This window comes from Vicugna pacos, chromosome 6 (assembly GCF_048564905.1).
Source record: "Vicugna pacos chromosome 6, VicPac4, whole genome shotgun sequence".
Taxonomy (NCBI): domain Eukaryota; kingdom Metazoa; phylum Chordata; class Mammalia; order Artiodactyla; family Camelidae; genus Vicugna; species Vicugna pacos.
This window is the reverse complement of record NC_132992.1, coordinates 82199936-82220751: the sequence shown is the minus strand read 5'-3', so window position 1 is coordinate 82220751 and position 20816 is coordinate 82199936. Positions and strand designations below refer to the sequence as shown.

At 33.1% G+C, this 20816-nt stretch overlaps 1 protein-coding gene across 3 annotated transcripts in view; it reads left to right on the top strand.

Annotated features, from left to right (window-relative positions):
- The window catches only part of EML5 (EMAP like 5), a 130656-nt gene that overhangs the window by 50297 nt on the left and 59543 nt on the right, over nt 1-20816 (top strand). For all 3 annotated transcript variants that reach the window (XM_072963555.1, XM_072963554.1, XM_072963553.1), the window contains exons 9-16: nt 3899-4155; nt 5258-5470; nt 11625-11792; nt 12465-12571; nt 13174-13292; nt 14504-14690; nt 18846-18951; nt 20343-20436. In XM_072963555.1, the coding sequence (XP_072819656.1) occupies nt 3899-4155; nt 5258-5470; nt 11625-11792; nt 12465-12571; nt 13174-13292; nt 14504-14690; nt 18846-18951; nt 20343-20436 (1251 nt within the window). The remainder of the gene's footprint in view (nt 1-3898; nt 4156-5257; nt 5471-11624; nt 11793-12464; nt 12572-13173; nt 13293-14503; nt 14691-18845; nt 18952-20342; nt 20437-20816) is intronic.

The window sequence follows — 20816 nt, the reverse complement described above, 5'->3', positions numbered from 1 at the left end:
CTTTTCTGACAGCATAGCTGCTGAGTTACATCAACTTGAGAGGGATTACGACAGTTTTTCCCTGACTAACCATGAATTCATTTAAAAGTTTTTTCACCCTATTTAAATTTTGTCTGCCCCATTTTGTGGGAGAAGTGAGTTCCAAAAGTTATTTCCTGGCTTTAAAAAAGTAATTATTTGTATATGTCCATTATCTTTTCATATCAAAGTTTTTTTTAATCTCTCTGTCCCCACCAAGAGCACTATTAACATACAGTCAAATACATCTTATCCTAAAATTCCTACCTCGAACCTAAGTCCATCTTTAGTTATATCACATCTTCACTCTCTTCTCTTTCACAGAGAAATTCTCAAAAAAAAAAAAAAACTGCCTGTTTTACTCTTTTCTTCCAGTTAACTTGTCAACTTTCTCCCTCCATTCCAGCATAGTTTTTGCCTTCATCTTTACATTAAAAAAAAACCCTCATTAATAGTACCCTGTGACTAAAGCCAGGAAACCTTTTTTCAGTTCTCATTTAAATTGATTCTCATTAGTATTTGACCCCTTAACCACTTCCTCCTTCTCAAAACATTCTCTTCCCTGGCTTTGGATGTTAATTTTCTTTCTCTTTTCAGCCTACTTCTTTGGCTCCATTTTCTTATAGACTAATTATCATCTGCCTAGTAAATTACTGGAGTGCCTCAGAACTCAGATCTAGGCTTTCTGCTATTTTTACTCTGTTTTTATTTTCTTGCTGTGTAATGTCATCCTGCCTCTGGCTTCAGTTACTACCCATAGCCTGATGATCCCAGATGCATAGCTCTAGCCCTGATCTCGTTTAAACTCCAGCCATGCATATGCAGTTGCTTATTTAGCATCACTTGTGTATCTCAAAGGCATCTGCAGTTCAGCATTTCCAAAGCTGAACCCAGGATCACACCTCCCAAACTGATCTTCTGTCTGAGAGCCCTTTCAATGGCACCACTGTCCATGATTTTGTATAAGCCAAAAACCTAGGCATTATCATTGATACTTCGCTCTCTCTAACCACCATTTCTAATCCATCACCACATCCTGTTGATTTTAGTTGCCTGGTGAATTTTCTAGGAACATTTTAATTAAGGTTGGTGAATAAGATTAGAATTATAGTATCTTTAACATATATGCTATAATAGTATGGATTATAATATATAATACTGCATATTTTATATTGTTTCACTTCTTTCTGAAGTTTGAGCAAGCACCGTCTGTAGTAGTCTTCTAACTGGTTTTGATGCTGTCATTATAGTCCTTCAATTTGTTTTTACTGTCAAACCAGATTAGTGATCTGATTGATTCACCCCACCCTAGCTCAAGTTTACAAATTGAGGCCAAGTATCCTATGATCAATGAGGCCGTTTATGATTTTACCTTAGCCTCCCTCATCAGACTCAGCTCACACCAAAGCCTCCTTTGCTTATGTGAATACCACTACACTGACTTTCTCAAAATAAGCTTGAATACTTTGTCTTGCCACCAACTCTTTCACATACTGTTATCTCTGCTGGATGTGGGCCTTTTTCCTCCCAGCTCCTATCTTCTGCTGAGCTAAGTCCCATTAATTCCTCAGAATGAAGTTTAAACTCTACTTCCTTTGGTCTGTCTCTTCTAACTCCTTCAAGCTAGGAACAATTCTGTTACATGCTCTATCAGTATTGTGTATTTTTACTTCTTGATGTGTTTCAAACTGCTAACTAATGTATGGATATTCCCAGGCTTTGGCTTCTCCCTGCTTCTTAAAGAAATATAGACTTCGCATATCAGTTTCCCAGAAGACTTAATTTAGAACTTATAGAAATCAATACATTTTCATCTAATAATAGTCTTCTTTCCTGTAAATTTGTCAAAGAAACATCTTCATCAGCAAAGATAGGCACAATTTCTAATGTTGATGTAATAACATAATATAAAACCAGTCAGTCAATCAGAATCACTTTTTACATCACTGTTTCTTGTGTGTGTGTGTGTGCGTGCGTGCGCCTGTGTCTCTGTCTGTTGGTGGGCAGGGGAGGGGCACAGTGGTAGAAAGCAAGAGACAACCTGAGATACCCACAGTTATTTTTCTTGTTGACTGGGAGTAGTTAAGTCTCTAAAACAAGAAAGCTATGAAGAATACCAAGGTAATTCTGAAGAATTCTCCACGAGCACTTTACTAATATTTGTGATTGATATTAGAATGATTATATCTTTAATAAAGAAGGCATAAAAGTAAAAGCTATCAAGTAGTGCCTTAGATATTTTCGTAAAAATCTTGCTCCGTATAGATATAGATGAATAGATAGATGGGTGGATGGGTGGGTGGATGAATGTATATGGAGAAAAGGAAATAAGGTGCATGGATTTAATTAAAACTTGAAGGAGTCACTGGGAAAGGTAGAGGTAGCTCCATTGGTCTGTGCTTAGGAAGAGGACCTTGCAAGTTGCAGGGTCTAAGGCAAAAGAAATGTTGACCAGGAAAACATTTTTAAAAAGTACATTTTTCCTTCATTTGTTTTGTTTTGTTTTTGATTCCCTTTTATAGTTAGAGAAATAATTTTCATCTCTTTCTTACATAATTAAGACCAGGGTAAAGCCCAGACTTCTTGGCAAAATATCAAATCTGTCACACACTGTCTTCAATTAATCTCTTTAACCCCCATCAGTCACTACTTTTCCCACTTATCTTGTATTCATGTTATACTATCTACTATTCTTCAAATGTGCCATGTATTTGCATTGCTCATGCTGTGTCTTCTTTCTGGAAAACCTTTCCTCCTCTCTTACATTAGCCAACCCCTCAGGTTTTATGGTGAAAATAGGTGTCACTCTTCCTTGATTTCTTTCTGCCTTTAGTCTTAACCCTTTTTCAGTATTTCTTATATTCACCACACTTTATCAATATAAAGTATGATTACTTTATATCCATCTCTCATAGAAGGTAAGTTGATTTTTGTGTCCCATGTACCTAAAACAAAGTTAAGAATTTAATAAGTGTTACTGAAAGAAATGTGAGTTTGATTGCTTTAAATTATCCTTTTAGAAACTATGAAAATTGGGAAATATCCATTTAAATTTCCGTTCTTGAAATTATTTGTTGGGAGCATTTCAGATGAGTAATACAAAATTTATTTGGAAAAAAATCCCTGTCACTAATTCTCACTTCCTCCTGACCCTTCCCCCTTGCTGCCTCCCTCTTCTCCATCTCTCCACCATCTCCCCATGTTTGGGAACTCAGTGGTGTTAAACTAAACGTTTATTCATTTTTATAGCTATTACCAATACCTGTGTTATTTTGGAAACTCAGTTGTATGGCATCATTGAAAAAAATGTTTAACTTCACTGATTGACATGATTGCTAATTGGGAAAAGTTTATGTTCTGTTTAAAAAGGTTAAAGAGATTGAAATAAAAATAACTAGTGGTAGCTATATAAAGATATACATTTGAACATATTACTGAAATAATACAAATCAATTCCTCCTTTATTTATTTCCTAGATGTAATTTTATACATTTGGTTCATTACAAAAATTTATTTGAAAATCATGGTGTTTATAATTAAGCATTTTTCATAAACTTAGTATTTATAAGAAACTTCATCATAAAAATCTGTGACTTTATTTATTATATGACTGCAGAAATTTAGTATAAATCTAAACTACTTAAAATTAAGTAATTTAGGAACTGAAATTTATCATTTTTCTGAACTTCCGCATTTATTGTCCTCATATATTTTTGGTCAACAAAATTGTTCTTGAATTAATGCTACTTGTCTCATTTACATTTGTTTTATGGTTTATAAATACTTGATAAAGCCTCACAGTCATTTTAGACACATTTGAAAACTGAATTAATTCTGTAGTGACTTTTTTTAATATGGTCTTATTTTTTTTTCTTTACAGAGATATGACAGAAGTTGTACATATTAAAGATCGTAAGGAGGCAATTCATGAGTTAAAATATTCACCAGATGGAACTTACCTTGCTGTTGGATGCAATGACAGCTCAGTTGATATTTATGGAGTTGCTCAGCGTTATAAAAAATTTGGAGAATGTGTTGGATCACTTAGTTTCATCACTCATCTGGACTGGTCCTCAGACAGTAGATATTTACAGACAAATGATGGGAATGGTAAAAGACTTTTTTATAGGATGCCAGGTAAAAATTTCCTATAAATTATATATAATTTGTAGATTTTTAGTTCCTTTAAAATATCTTAGAATTTCACTAGAAGCATAGTGTAAGTTACATTTAATTATAGGAAATCAAAGATCTGAGCTAATACTTCAGGCACTGTGATCTTTTCTACAAGGCTGCCTTATGATTTGAAATCCTTTTGGTTCTTAATTAAAACTTCTTTGCTCAGAAGCTCTAAGACCCATTTTATGTTGAATTCCATGCCATATGAGTTAGTATATGGTAAAGTCCTAGTGTATATTAGAAAGTCAAAATACTATTTTTAATGGGTATAACTAATTAACTAAATATAATTGATACAAATGTTTGGCTATAAATTATTTGGGGATTTTGTGTTTACTGCAAATCAACTTTGTAAATATTAATAATGTAGATAACAAGTTAATTTTGGAAAACAGTTTCCATCAAAGATTTAAAAAAAGAATAAACATGGAATCATCAGAATAGAATCATCAAATATCATCTCAGTGCTTTGTTTAGTATGATGCTTAATGAATTAGTCACTATTTTACAATAACTTATTTAATAAGGCTAGCTGCATAATTAATATATCTCCCCAAAGTTTTTATTAACAATCTGTATGTAATAAAGATTGACTGAATCTTAAAGTCCTGTTACCTATAAGTGTATTACTCACCACTCATTCATTCTTCCTTTGTGGTCCTTTTCAGTTCTTTTTCTCAACCGTGTATCTTTTTAGGTTTATTTTTTAATATCTGATTTGCCATTTTCTTATAGCATTTACTTTTCCTTTTAACTTACCCTGATGTGACTAATCTGGAGCATGATTTTAATAGGGTTCAGTTTTATTGTCCACATGGGTGAACCTGCTAAGCTACATCATCATCAAGTCTGCGTGTCTCTCTGAATCAATGTGAATTTGGTAGTGGCTTTTAAAAAATGTCTTGCACTGAATTTTCTCCTTATCATACTCACCTGCCTATTCATGTATTCTCCTTTAACTGGAGAGGGAAGATATTGAAATTTTGGAGTTTACCATGTTATGCTTGAGTGAAAATCAAAAGAAATAACTTCGTAAATTAAGACTCTGATTCATTTTTAGGAGGAAAAGAAGTGACAAATAAAGAAGAAGTAAAAGGTGTTCATTGGGCTTCATGGACATGTGTTTCAGGCCTTGAAGTAAATGGAATTTGGCCCAAGTATTCAGATATCAATGATATAAACTCAGTAGATGGAAACTATATTGGCCAAGTTTTAGTTACAGCTGATGACTATGGAACTGTAAAGTTATTTCGATATCCTTGTTTAAGAAAAGGTAATCCTTTCTTTCAAAATATTATTAATTCATTTCTCTCTATAAAAGACTTTGGAGTTCTTGCAGAAGATTAATCTTAAGATAAATAAGAGGGCTTATACTTTTTAAAATATGTGTGCTGATTATTTGGTGAAGGGTTTCATGAAAATGAACAGAATTGCTACTATTTATTTTGCTAAATCAGAAATTATGGTCATATGTTACATTTATTTTTGGACATGAAATTTTTATTAGTAATATATTGAATTAATATATTATGAATGGACTAACACTTTACCTCTTTGTTTTTAAATAATCATTTTCTTTCCACTTCCAGAATTGCTTCATACAGTCAGACTATACAGTGATAGTTACACTTTTCTTATGGCTTATTATCTTTAATCATTTAACTTGTTGAACACCTATCTTTTAGGAGACTTTTTTTTTTTTTGATTGAGTGAAAAGGTCCAGTTTATTTGACTATTAGGAGACACTTTTCTTATGTCTTTTTTCAAGAATTCTGATAAAGGAGTCAGCTGTACAAGTTTAGGTCACAGTTTGGAACCTGTTGGCTTGTTGGTTTTTATCTGAAAGTGTTTTTGCTTATTAAATCCTTAACATATGTTGTTTTGACACTTCTTTATTTTTCATAACTGAAGGATGTAAGAAAAATAAGGGTTATCACTGGTTATTTTCTGTATATTTTCTGTATCACCTTTTTCTTGGATCTCTTTTAAAATGATATTATTAATCATTCTGTTCATAGACCTGAGGATAATTAAATTAAATGCTCTATTAGTCATTTATTTGTTCCATGACTTGTTCTGTAAAGCATTGAGTCAGCTTATACCAAGTCCATAAATACTGAAACAATTATATAAGTAAGGAATTCATAGCAGGAAAAATATAATTAGAAATACCATATTAAAATCAGATAAAGAAAATGACAGTAGTCAAACACCAAAATTGGATCTGAGCTTCCTGGAAACCAAAAATAAAGTAAAGCAGGGCACAAAATAATTTTCTTTGTAGCTTTTTATAAAAAAGCATACTTACTACTCAGGGAAAGCAAAGTTTCTTCTGAGATTTAATTTTCAAAGAACTCTCTCCTTTAGTATACGGCTTTATATTAGGTGCAGTGAGTGTATTCTTAGAGCATCAGCATCTATAGCACAAGCAGTAATGATTTTCACTCGGTTGTTAATAAAAGGTATTGGGCACATGTTAAAATGCAATTTAGTAAAAGATGATTTAGGGAACAGCTGAAATAGTGTTATTCAAATGTTTAGGTAGTCCACTGATGTTAAACTTAAGGGCCCAATTTTCCCAGAAGTCTAGGCTGGTATTTGTCACGCCTCTGCAGTAAATTGGTGAGTTCAGATCCTGCTAGCTATGCCACGTTGTCAGTTCCCACCTGCGAGATGTCAGCTTCCTGGGTGCACGTGAAAATGCCTCCATAAGTAATACTAAGGGTGTTAAAAGCTAGCTAAATCTCCAGCAATTAAAGTACCCTATCTCTGGATCCTACCACATAGCTAGGACATGAGAGTCACCAGGCACAACAAATTTTATTGTGACTCAAAATGATACCTTGTTAGAAGGTGTGAGATTCAGTAAGATTAATCATGATGATATTAATCTTAATGTTGTTTCTACTCATTTTTATATGCTGGCCTCTATGAAGAAAAAAATACTTTAAATTTTCTGAGTTTTCTTAGTCAAATGAATGGGATTTACTCATAATTTTTATCCTTTACAACAAGGAAGACAGTTTTTTTTTATTGGTTGGTAATTTTATTTCACTTATAAAATGTGTCTTCTGAATTGCTATAGGAATATTTTACCAAAGTCTTTAAGAAAAATTAGTGTTGTTTGGTTATTGCTGAATAATATAAGAATATATGCATAGGAATAAGAATATAAGTATAAGTTGTTTTTCTTATTTTCTCTTTTTTTTAGATTTTTGTTAGAAATTTATTCTATGGTAAGGGTTTTTATTTCTAGACACTTATGAGTCAGCTTGAGACTATGAGTAGGTAAATGGGAGAGAGGAAGACAGGATGTAACTACTGCATATTTAAAGGATTAGTAGAAGTATTTTAAGATTCTATGTTTATTGAATTTACATTCTTGCATAGAGCTAGCAGTATTACTAGAAAAATTCTTTGTCTTTTAGATTAGTTTTGAAGTGTTGTACATTATTTCATACATTAAGTTATACTATTGACCTAACTTAAGTTGTTTGGGAAAAGATTGTGTTTGATGTATTAATATATTTTAGATATCCACTTAGGTAATATCCATTACATTCTAATAAGTGAAGCTTTCATATGATGTGGAAGGAAGTTAAATAATAGAAGTAGCTTATGTTGTAGAATCATTGTAATTGAAACAGAAAATGTATGAGGTTAGCTCAAAGAGAATGATTTCTTCTGCATTTCGCCCCCTCAGATCCCAGCCCAAAGCATTACTCTTCTTTTTGTTGTTGTGTATATTATTATCCTCTTCCTCTCTAGATTATCCAGCTCTTGACCGTGGTCTCTCTCAAATAATCAGACTCTTTCCAGGCAGCAGCACAGAGGCTGTGCTAATGGTGGAGGGTGAGGATGTGGAGGTAGGGGAGGATGGAGAGGTTGAGGGAGGGATTGCTTTATCTAACACCTTCATCACTGTTAATAATTGCCAAACTCTTTCTGTACTTATTGACAAAGAAAACTTACATTTGGTAAAAATATTTTTTTAGATTCCAGGAGAAAATTCATTGGAAAAACAAAACAAATATCAAACAATTAAACTTATGATGGGGAATTAGCGCCACTTTTCTAAGATTCATCCATACTATTGCATGTAGCTCTAATGTATTTGTTTTTCATGGTGTAAAATACTGTTCTGAATATATAATACAGTACATGTGTTTATTCTTCTGTCAGTGGACATTTGGGTTCTTTTCAGTCTTTTGCTATTATACGCAGCTTTCTCAAAGATGTATACCTAGGAGTGAAATCGCTGGGTCATAGAGAATTTGTAAGAAAATGTCAAATTGTTTTCTGAAATAGTTATACCATTTTACAAACTCTGTTGATCTACATCCTCTTCAGCACTTGGCGTTGCCATACTTTTAATTTTTGTAAATCTAGTTAGTGTAAATGTTGTCACATTGTCTTAATTTATATTTGTCTAACTGCTGATGAATTTGACCATCTTTTTTCAGTATATTTTTATTTTCTGCATTTCCTCTTCTGTCAAACACAGGCTCGTATCTTTCACCTGTTTTTCTATAGAGTTGTTTCTTTTATTGTTTTACTGAAGTAATTTTATATACTCTAGATACGAATGATTTGTAATTTTTATGAATTGCAAAGTCTTTTCCCAATTTGTGGCTTGGCTTTTTTTTCTTAATGATGTCTTTTGTTGACTAATTTTTAATTTCAATGTAGTCAGGTAAGTTTCTCTTTTTTTTCCTGAACAGTGCTGTTTTGTGTACTAAGGAAGTATACTTTTTACTAGAGTCAAAAAGATATTCTCATATATTTTGTATCTAGAAGTTTTAAGGTAATCAAATATTGTTAAATGGGAAAAAGTTTTTTTGCATATTGTTATGATTTATTGAAGAGATTTAGCTAATATGAACTTTGTTTTTAAATATACCCTAAAACAAATTAGAAAAGAAATGGGATCATTGAAACAAATATTTCAGTTTATTACCTTATCCTTGTCAAGAATTATCATTCTCTTTTCATTTAAGTTGATTAAAATTAAAATTTAATTTAAATTAAATTAAATTTAAATTAAATGGAAAGCTTCTGTGGCCATATTGATTCGATAAATAATTTCTCTGAGGTATTAGTCCTAATTGATGACATGCTGTTTAGGCCTTCGCTGTTCTTTTTATCACTTCCTATAATAGGTCAGTTTTTAAAAATGAAGGGACTTTGAGAGCTTATAATCCAATTTGTACTAAAATAGAAATGGAGTCTAAGAGAGAGTAAAGGATGTGCTCCTGCTTCTATACTATTAAGTAATCAAGCTGACACTCAAATTCCAGTCTTTTGATTTCAACTCTAATATACTTTACATCAGAAGTTTTGTCCCCTTTATGACTCATAAGGGTTGGAGGTCATGCCCTCTCCTTTCTCCTTCACTACTCTTCTTCCTGCCCTACAATCTAGCATTCCATCTCAAGAGTACAGGCAGAATAAAGGAAAATATGATTTTTCTTTTTCTTTCCCTTTCTTTCTCTTGAAATATCCAGTGAATGATTACTGTGTATTTGACATTAGGGATATATAGTAAACAAGATACCATCCCTGTCCTCAAGGGGCTTATAATTTATTAGAGGAGTTAACAAATAAATAGACTATTACATTTTAGTGTCATAAATATAATCACATAGGGTGATCACTGGGAATTCTGGAAGCATGTAGGAGGATATGGTTGGTCTTGGTGAGTCAGGATCACTTCTTAAAAGATACGACATCTAGGTTCACTTTTAAGATGACTGTTCAACACAGTTAGATAAACAGTGCTAATTATTAAATAATTGTTAATAAAGTCCCTTTGATTAGGAATAATCGGCTTCCTTTAGACTTATTCCACAACTTTCTTGTTGAACTGCCTTGGCTCTTCCAGAGGAGCTGATCATTGAAAAGTCACAGAGAAAATAATTTTACAGGATTATTTACACCTCTCTTAGAGCTATCACCCAGTATAATCAATTGGAACGGGTGCTCAGATAACTCTTCTTCATTTGCTCTAAACATAACAAAATTAGTACATCTTAAAAACTTGGAATTTTATTTGCTAGAATCTCTGGCTTTGCCTTTTAGGTGCCTAAGAGTATGTAAAGAGCCCCATCAAAGAAAGTAGTAGCCAAAGTCCTCTTGACAGGGAAATAATGCATTCTCTTATGAGGAAGATGGAACTAAACCTGACCTTATAGGACTTTGCTGAGTGTATTGTGGCAAGTTACCCATCTAGAAAGTTACTGACTTCTATTAAGTTACATAAAAAAAATTGATTCCTAAAATAATAGTATTACTATTAAGCAGCAGTAAATTGTAATTTATATAGTTTTGGTCAAATCCTTTATGCTTTAAAATGGCTATCCCTAAATTCATGGCCAAGGTGAAAGTTTTTCTCCAGTTTGATGAAGCTTTGCCATCCTGACATGCAGGCCTTATATAACTTCACATAAAACTTTTAAAACATTATCAAAATGAAGCTGAACATTTCTGTGTTAGTGTACTTTAACAGGGATATGTACGTGTTGCCATATATCAGGTTTATCTAAGCAGGATACAGGAAATGTATTATGTGTATTAGGTAACCACAAAAATGGTTCCTATCATCACAAAGATTTTTAAAAATTAAATAACTCCTTTACAAACAACTCCTTAAGAAAGTTAAAAAAAAAAAAAACTCCTTTGCAGTTGGAGAAATCTAGTGTATAACACCTTAACCAATGCTGCTGACTTAGTAACATCACTTGCGATAGAACTGTGCCCCTTGAAATGATGTATCCAAAAGGACACAACATTGCCTGTGCAAAAAAATCTGAATCTAATTATGAAGAAACATCAGACCAACCCACACTGAAGCACATTATATAAAATATATAGGCTTTTAAAATGTCTGTAAAAGCCTGTTGTTGGAACAACTGGACATATTTTGTTTTGATTAATACAGTATGCTATATTGATTGATGTTTGGATGTTGAACCAATCTTGCACTCTTGGCATACATCCCATTTGGTTATATTGTGTGGTCCTTTTTATATGTTGCTAGTACTTTGCTGATGACTTAAGATTTAAAAGGATCTTCTGGCTGCTAGGGCTGAGAATAGTGGGGGAGGAGTAGACTGGTCAATGTCACTTAAGACCAAGGGCCTCAGGCTAAAACATTCAAGTATCTTAATATGAAAGCAATCATGGCTACAGGCTTTTCTCAGAGCAGTAAGAATGCCTCACAGCCCTTGTGGTTCCTACCAAATTATATTGTGAATCAGTAGAGCAAAGATTTGCATATCTTGATATAGACTCATTCATTTGTTCATTCATCAGATTTTTGAGTTAATATTTTCGCTCTTTGATTATAGTTAAGAGAATAGAAGTAGGATGTATTGGTTCAGGTGTAGAAATTTTTTGTTTACCAGTTTAAAGGTATATTTTTATTATAGGAGCCAAGTTTAAAAAATACATTGGCCATTCAGCTCACGTAACTAATGTCAGATGGTCACATGATTATCAGTGGGTTATTTCGATTGGTGGAGCAGATCACTCTGTCTTTCAGTGGAAATTTATTCCTGAAAGAAAACTGAAAGATGCTCTTCACATAGCACCTCAAGGTGAGTAGTGCACACTGCCTAAACAATTTCTCTGTCAAGTAGTTCTTCAATAACCCCCCAAAAACAATTTTGCTATTGAAATATACACTAGTCTCATATGTTAACAGTATAGGTTATTATTAGTGGAAATTTTAAATTAAAATATTAGGTCTGTATGTTTAAAGTCAGATGTCGCAAAGCATGGAATACATAGTACTTTTGGTTACATTTTAATCTATCAAATGATGAGTGAAAAACACATTAGGAAAACAAACCTTTAATGCATTCTCTGGGAGATGGGTATCTAGGTTTTATATATGTGTTTTTTGACAGAGAAAAATTATCTAATGTCAGTTAATCTGTTGCGTATAGTATTTTCTAGCTATTTTCATGTTAATTATAGGTTATATTCACTTATATTTGCACAGACATTTAAATTTGATGTAGCGGTCATTGGGGAGCCAGTGAAGGGATTTAAAGGAACTGTTGAGTTTGCAGTGAGTGGAGAGGAAGATAATCTGTAGTACAGTTTACTGACATCTGTGTCACTTGAATAGGTAATTTTATTTGATTGTTTTATGGCTTGTCTCCATGTCAGTTGGCACAGTCAGCCCTTAATCATTAATTTTATTGTGCTGTTTTGAAAAATGAATCTTCTTTAAATAAGTAATGTATTGTCTTTTTAAACTGCAGAAAGTCTGGCTGACTCTAACAGTGATGAATCAGACTCAGATCTGTCTGATGTTCCAGAACTGGATTCTGAAATTGAACAAGAGACACAGCTCACCTACCGTCGGCAGGTAATTTTTATTATCACATGAGTTTTCCCTGAAAAAGTCTTGATTTCCTCTTTATCTTGCTTCCTGTTGTTTATTTATCTGTTGTTATCTTTTGTGGTTTTTAATTTTCCAGGAAATATGTGGCTTCTTCCCCCTTTAAGAGTTAAAGTACTTGTGTAAAATGTTCTTTTTTTTTTAATTTTTTATTGATTTATAATCATTTTACAATGTATCAAATTCCATTGTAGAGCACAATTTTTCAGCTATACATGATAAAATGTTCTTTATATTAAGTGCTTGATATACTGTGCCTGTAATATATTTTATTTTATATGTGTTTTCTGTCACAGTACACTTCTATTTATTTCCTTTCAGATACTCTCTTACAAAGTATAAAAATTTCATGGAAACCAAATATGTCTTTGTCAGTGTGATACATAGAAAATGTCAATTAGTTTGTCTTTATAAGGAAGTAAGTTTCATAAAGAACCTTCCAATTTGACAGTTGTTAAAACTCTAGTGATCATAATAACCACAATGTCTATAAAGTTACGTTAGGAATCTGTAACTCCTTTATTAATATATATTCTAAGAAAATTTCTACTTCTGTACATTATTTAAAGGTTTACAAAGAAGATCTACCTCAGCTTAAAGAACAGTACAAGGAGAAACAAAAGAGTGGTACTTCGAAGAGAAGAGAGTGGGCTCCAGGAAATAGTATCCGATTACACTTTGTTCACGGGTATAAAATTACTATTTTTCATCTTTATATTTGAACTGTGGTTCACATTTACTAGCTCTGTGACTTTGAGCAAGTCACTTAACCTCCCTGTGTTTCTATTTCCCCATCTGTACAATGGAGATAACAGTACTCACTTCACAGGGTTCTGGTGAGGAGTAAATAAGCTAGGGCTTGTGATGACTTAGAATGTTGTCTGGCACATAATAAGCACTATGTAAGTGTTTATTAAATAAAAATTAACTTGTCTTACAAAAATTTAGCATTTATATAAATGGATCTCTTGTCTTAAAATAAATGAAATGTAAGAGATTATCATCTCCCCTAAATATGTCTAATATGGAATGATATTGTGGCTTGTTTTGGCTTAGGCATTTTGACCTTAATATTTTAATTTCAATAAAATACAGTTTGTGGATTCTCTTTGACCATCTGGCAATATAGGTCTCGTATTTCATCCTGGAACAAGAGTCTCCATTCCAATTCTTTCTTTCCCCTCGTCTAGTAATCATCTTCTTACCTGACTGATAATGTTTTCAAGACTATGAAAATGGGCTTATTTAGTAACACTTTTTTCTCCAGTGTTAAAATAGGGACTAAATTTCTATATACTCATGTTTTATGAATTGGGTTTCTTTGAAGCGCAAAGAAATTTGCTATAAATAGAACTGTATTGGCCATTTTTTTAAAGGATTTGGCTACTTTTTTCTGGAAATGTATAATTTTAAAATTGCTGTTTAAACTTTTTTTTGAAATATATATATTATATTCTCAGGCTTCAACAATGTGTATAAAAGGATACACTTCAAAAATCTTCCCATCTCTGCCCTCCCAGCCATCATTTCCCCTCCTCCAAGGGTAATCACTGTTACTTAGTTTTAGAAATATTTATGTATGTACACACATATATTATTTTCTATACCCTTTCACTTGTTAAAAAATTAACTTTTTGTTTTATAATATACAAATTTTGTACATACTTATTATGCAAATAGTAGTGTACTATATGCCCCTAACTTTTTTCACTCAGTATTATACCTTGGATTTAGCTTTTTGTAATCAAAGCATTCATAAAAGTTTATGCGATCTGAGATATTTGTATTTTGTTTTAATTGTTCAGTATCTTGCAGAACTGCAAATTGAATGTCCTCTGCATAGTCTCCACTAGTAAAACGACAAAGTTAATGTTATATGATTTGTTTTTCTATATTTAGTTACAGAGGTTATGACTGTCGAAGTAATCTGTTTTATACTCAAATTGGTGAAATTGTGTACCATGTGGCAGCAGTGGGTGTCATTTATAATCGACAGCAGAACACACAGCGCTTTTACTTGGGTCATGATGATGATATTCTCTGCCTGACTATTCATCCTTTGAAAGACTATGTGGCAACAGGCCAGGTAGGTTCTTTGAAAACCTGTATGACAACAGACCAGATAGGTTAGACCTTTGTTTGGGTTTCAAGTTAGGTTAGTCCACTTTTTTCTTCATCTTTTGTGTTCTAGGAAATCAAGAATTCTTTGGAATAGGATTTTATTTTCATATTACAAATAAAAATTTTTATTGAAGTATAGTTGACTTACAAGGTTGTGCTAGTTTCAGATGTACAACAAAGTGATTCAGTTATATGTATACGTGTGTGTGTATATGTGTGTGTATTCTTTTTCAGATTCTTTTCCATTATAGGCCATTACAAGGTGTTGAATATAGTTCCTTGTGCTGTACAGTAGGTCCTTGTTGTTTATTTATTTTATATATAATAGTGTGTATATGTTAATCCCAAACTCCTGATTTATCCCTTCCCACCACGCCTTTCCCCTTTGGTAAAATAGTTTGTTTTCTATGTTTGTGAGTCTATTTCTGGTTTGTAATTAAGTTCATTTGTGTCTTTTTTTCCCCTTAGATTCCACATATAAGTGATATTATACTATATTTGTCTTTCTCTGACTTCCTTCACTTAATATGATAATCTCTAGGTCTATCCATGTTGCTGCAAATGGCATTATTTCATTCTTTATGGCTGAGTAATATTCCAGTGTGTGTGTGTGTGTGTGTGTGTGTGTGTGTGTGTGTATTGCATCATCGTGTGTGTGTGTGTGTGTGTGTGTGTATGTATTTTATATATATATATATGCCTCACATCATCTTTATCCATTCATCTCTTGGTAGATATTTAGGTTGCTCCTATGTCTTGGCTATTGTAAATAGTGCTGTTGTGAACATTGGGGTGCATGTGTCTTTTCAAGTTATAGTCTTATTCAGATATATGCCCAGAAAAGGGATTACTGGATCATATGGTAACTCTGTTTTTAGTTTATTAAGGCATCTCCATACTGTTCTCCTAGTGGCTGCACCAGTTTACATTCCCACCAACAGTGTAGGAGGGTTCCTTTTTCTCCACACCCTTTCCATTTATTATTTGTGGACTTTTTAATGATGGCCATTCTAACTGGTGTGAGGTGATACCTAATTGTAGTTTTGAATTGCATTTCTCTAATCATTAGTGATGTTGATCATTTTTCATGTGCCTTTTGGCCATCTGTATGTCTTCTTTGGAGGAATGTCTAGTTAGGTCTTCTGCCCAATTTTTAATCGGGTTGGGGTTTTTTTGATATTGAGCTATATGGGCTGTTTGTATATTTTGGCAGTAAACCCCTTATTGGTCTCATTGTTTGTAAATATTCTCTCCCATCCCATAAATCTGTAGGTTGTCTTTCCATTTTGTTTGTGGTTTCCTTTGCTGTGCAAAAGCTTTTACATTTAATCAGGTCCCATTTACTTATTTTTGCTTTTATTTCCATTACTTTAGGAAGTAGGTTGAAAAAAATATTGCTGTGATTTATGCCAGGGAGAGTTCTACCTATTAGTGCAAATAAAATTTACCCTAACTTTTTTCCTATAATTTTCCTTAGAGTTTTACTGCTTTAATTATTGTTATTATAATTTGAATTTGGATCTAAGAGCTCTGGCTTAACTTCTTTCTGTTAAGATAATATTAGTTTAAAAAATTTTTTGCATAAATATAAAAAGCATAAAGACTAGAATCTGGTTTTTAAAAATTATTTAACATAAGTTATCTATCAGATTTTCTGTGACAAACAGGATGACTATGTTTTTATTTTACAATCATGATAGTAACATATGCAGGTTTACCAAGGTAAAAAGCAGAAATAATGAAATAGAGAACACTGAGAAAAGTCTTAACTAATACCTCTCTATGTGGATATTCTTAGAGAAGGAAGGGAAGGGGTGATGTTTATGAATTCTCACTGTTTGTAAGCTCTTTACTAGTTTCTTAATGTGTATTTATTTTATTCTCACGTCACCTCTATGAGAGTGAAACCACTTCCCCCAGTTTATAAATGAGGAAGTTTAGGTTTAGAGAAATTAGATAGTTTTCTTAAAGATCTCTCAGCTAATAAGTGGTAAAGCCTAAAGACCTTAGTCTGTCTGGCTTTGAACTGTGTAAATATACCACCTAGCATATGTTGGGGGCAGAGGGTAGGCAGCTTGCATGTAGCTTCCCTGAAAGGAGAGAAAATTTTTCCCTTTTTCTTTCCCCCATATTTCCTCTCTTTGTGCCTCCCTCAGTCTTTCTTTCACTCCTTCGTTTTCCTTCCCTTCTTTTTTCCCTCCTTTCTTCCATTCACTCAGAAACATTCATAGAGCATTGCTGTGTACCAGGAAATATGCTGGGAATATAAATAAAATATCTTCTTGCCATAGTGAAACATTCATACTCTGGGGGAAGAGAGACATGCCAGAAAATTGTGATACAAAGTCATACGTATAAATCAGGGCTTCTTACCTCGGCACTGTTGAGATTTTGGGACAGATAATTCTTTGTTGTGAGGATCATTGCATTTTTGTGTACAATGTACACATTTTGTGTACAATACTGTGCATTGTAGGATGTTTAGCAGCGTCTCTGGCCTCTATGCACTAGGTACCAGTAACACCACCCACTCCACTTGTGACAACTAAAAATGTCTCCAGACAGTGTCAGATGTTGCCTGGGAGGCAACCCCCCCCCCCCCCCGCTGAGAAACACTAATGTAGAGATATGTATAAAATCCTCCTGGAATGTAATAAAGGACTTATTAATTGTGCCTAATAGAATCAGGGAAGCCCTCATAGAGATGATAATGACATTTGAGTTAAGTAGTTTACCTGACCGTGGGGAGGTTGGGAAAAGTGTTCTAAGTGGGTTATATCTTGTGTAACAGTGGGCAAAACTAAAAATAAAACGCAGCTTCTTTAAAGAACTGTGAGTAGCTCAATGGTATTCAAATCATAGAGTGCATGATGGACATTAGTGGAAGAACTAATTAAATGGGGACCTCAGGGGCACCATTTGCCTTCACCTTTAGTTTATATAAATGGTTCCTCTTAAAACACAATAATGGACCTATTGTGCTGTGACAAAAAGTTTGGACATTACTATGGTCCTACTGGAATGAAGACAGTGTAAAAACTGGTCATTTACTGCTATAAGTCTGGAATCTTAGGGAATTCAGGCCAGATTAAATTAAAAGTCAGTATGCCCACAGGACATCTCTGGATACCCAGTGTAGGACAGGCAAAACTTGACCTTTTGCTGTCCTAGGTTTTTAGCTGGGACTCTAACAAAAAGACAGATTAACAAGAGAAAAACCATTTGTTAACAGGTGCAGCGCATATCACCTGCAAGAAACCTAAACCAAAAGTAACTCAAAATGGTGGTTTAGAGTTCCAGCTTATATAGAAAACAGCAAATCTGTAGAGAATTGACAGGACAAAGGAAAATAGTTAATAATTTAGTGAAATACTGATTGCAGTATTGTTATTTATGTCTTTATATAAAAACAATTTCAAAAATAATGATAATTAGCAGCTATATTAGTTATTTCAGGAGTTGCCTTTACAGGCAAAGTTATTATGTCTCTTAATCTGTATAGTAAAAGAAAGTGATTACTTGAGTCTAAAGAAATAATTAAAAATTAAGTCTTCTTAACCTGCTTCGTGCTTTCATCCCTCTCTATCTTCATTTACACCATTATCCTAGCCTATCCTACTTGCTTGCTTTTTTCAATCCAAGACCTACACTTTCTAAAGGCCCAGGTCAAGTATCGTCTCTTCCATGAAGATTTTCTCTACAACCTTTTCCTCCTCGTGAAGCATATATTCCCAGACATTCTTATTAACTGACAATATCTTGTTTTCCCAATAAGTTTACAAATTTATCTAAATGTCTTAGTGTTCATTGTACCTAGCATAGTTACACTGCCAATAATTGGTGCTCAGTAAGCAGTATCTTTATTCATGATATATCAGATAAGATTGAGGAACCACATGGTTCTAGAACATTCCAAGAAACACTGAGCCTCGTCTCATTAGCTTTTCAACAAATGTAAGGACAAAAATGTTGGTCACATATACAGTCTGCTTTATATTTTTTATTTGATAAATGTAGCAGATAAGACAAAGGCTGTAAACTCTGTTTTATTTCTTTTTGTGTATATGAAAATAAATGGTTTAATTATATAAAATGACTTTTATAATGCTTTCTATTTTAGGTAGGCAGAGATCCCTCAATTCACATATGGGACACAGAGACCATTAAACCATTGTCAATATTAAAGGGCTACCACCAATATGGTGTCTGTGCTGTTGATTTCTCAGGTAAGGCAATTTTTCTGTCTCAGTAAGAATGATCAAAATGCAGAGGCAATACATAGCAGTTTAGTCTAAATGAGCATTGCCTAAACTTGTCATTTAGCAATGACCTCCATAATTTTTATCAACTGTGCGTACTGTTTTCCAAGTCAATCAAGGCTATGAAAGTATGGGTTTGCTAGCTGGTTTATAATTATAATTTAATGAGTATAATTTTTAGTACCCACTAATATGAAGTTGTTTCCATTAAAATAAAAAATGTTTGCATATATAACCTCTGAAACCATCTCAGTTACCACTAGTGGTATGTATCTCCTGCTTTGGGCAAACCCTGATCTCACTTAATGTTTTGCAGCCACAGAATAAACTTTGAAAATGTTTAAATTGAAAGCTAAGAAAGAGGTGATAACTAAAATGTTTGTTTTATAACATTTTTATGAAGTGACAATTCTGAGTTATCTTATCAAAATAGTTTTAGATCATGTTAGCTCTTTGCTACATATTTAAAAGTTTAACAACTACAGATAGATCTATAATAAAAGCTAAGGTGTGGATTCGGAAGAGGGGGAAATACCATTAATAGAGAATTTTATATTTAGAGACCATAAATTTGTGCTTTCGGCTGCTCTGTCTGAAGTGACAGTGAATTATTCATGGTAGAGTTTGTGGGGAAAATGTATATATGTATTCAGAAATCTGCAAAAGGTTAAGAAACTGAATGTGAAACTAAGGGAGTCAACAAGAAAAATAACACTGGTAGTGATAATGAACTAATTGAGGCTTGCAGAAAGTGTGGCAGAGTGGCAAATGTTTCCTTACAGATCGAGCCTTTGCAACCTGTAAACATATGCACGCCTGCCAGCATGACTGACTTGGCTCAGTCATTTGTCAGATAGTCATTACTTATTGCTTGATAGTAGAAACAACTAAAATAATTGACCTTCACCAAAAACAGTGATATTAACAGCAATATGTGGTCTTTTTCATTTGATTAACTTTTCATAATCCCTGTGACTTCTTATATCACTGGAGAGTTCTTATGGTGAATTTCATCAGCGTGATTCATTTTTTCCTTCCTTGTTTTTCCTTTCCTTCTCTCCTTTAAAATCTCTTTTTTCTACTTATCTTCATTCTTTCCCCTCCTCAAACTGATAGATAGATAAGGTAAAATGAGGTCAGAGAAAGTGTTAGCAGTTAGGTTAAGATACATTGAGAAACGATTCTTCCCCCTCCTTGTAAATTATGGGGTTTTTTTCCCTATAGCTGTATACATGCCTAACATTTAATATTATTTTATAAAATTTTAAATACGGTGCTGTGGTATCAGAATATGTGCTGAATGTTTTTTATCATATGAATATTAATGGACAGTCTACCTCTCTGATTACTTTTCGTAGCGGATGGGAAACGTTTGGCTTCAGTCGGTATAGATGATAGCCACACTATTGTGCTGTGGGACTGGAAGAAAGGAGAGAAGCTTTCAATAGCAAGGTAGGGGAAAACTTGATATTACATTGACGAGATGCTGAAATTTCTTGGACTTTCAGTTTTTTTTTTAATTATAATAGTTTTGAAATCAGGCAAACATAACTTTTTTTATCCCTGCTATCTTTATTACCATTGAGTAAATAGTATAATCATGATAAAAAGACAAGGGATTCAAGATTCATTTGTAGGTTTATCCCTTGTGAACTATAGTTTTTTTTAATGTAACTATAGTGTAAGATTGGAGGTAGCTACTATCTAAAATCTCCATTTATAGGTTGAGTGAATTCTACCTATAATTCTCTGTAAGATAAGCTATTCTGTAGTCATTGAAAACATTATAGAATGCTCCTATTATAAATTTGAGTGAAAGAAGATACATACAC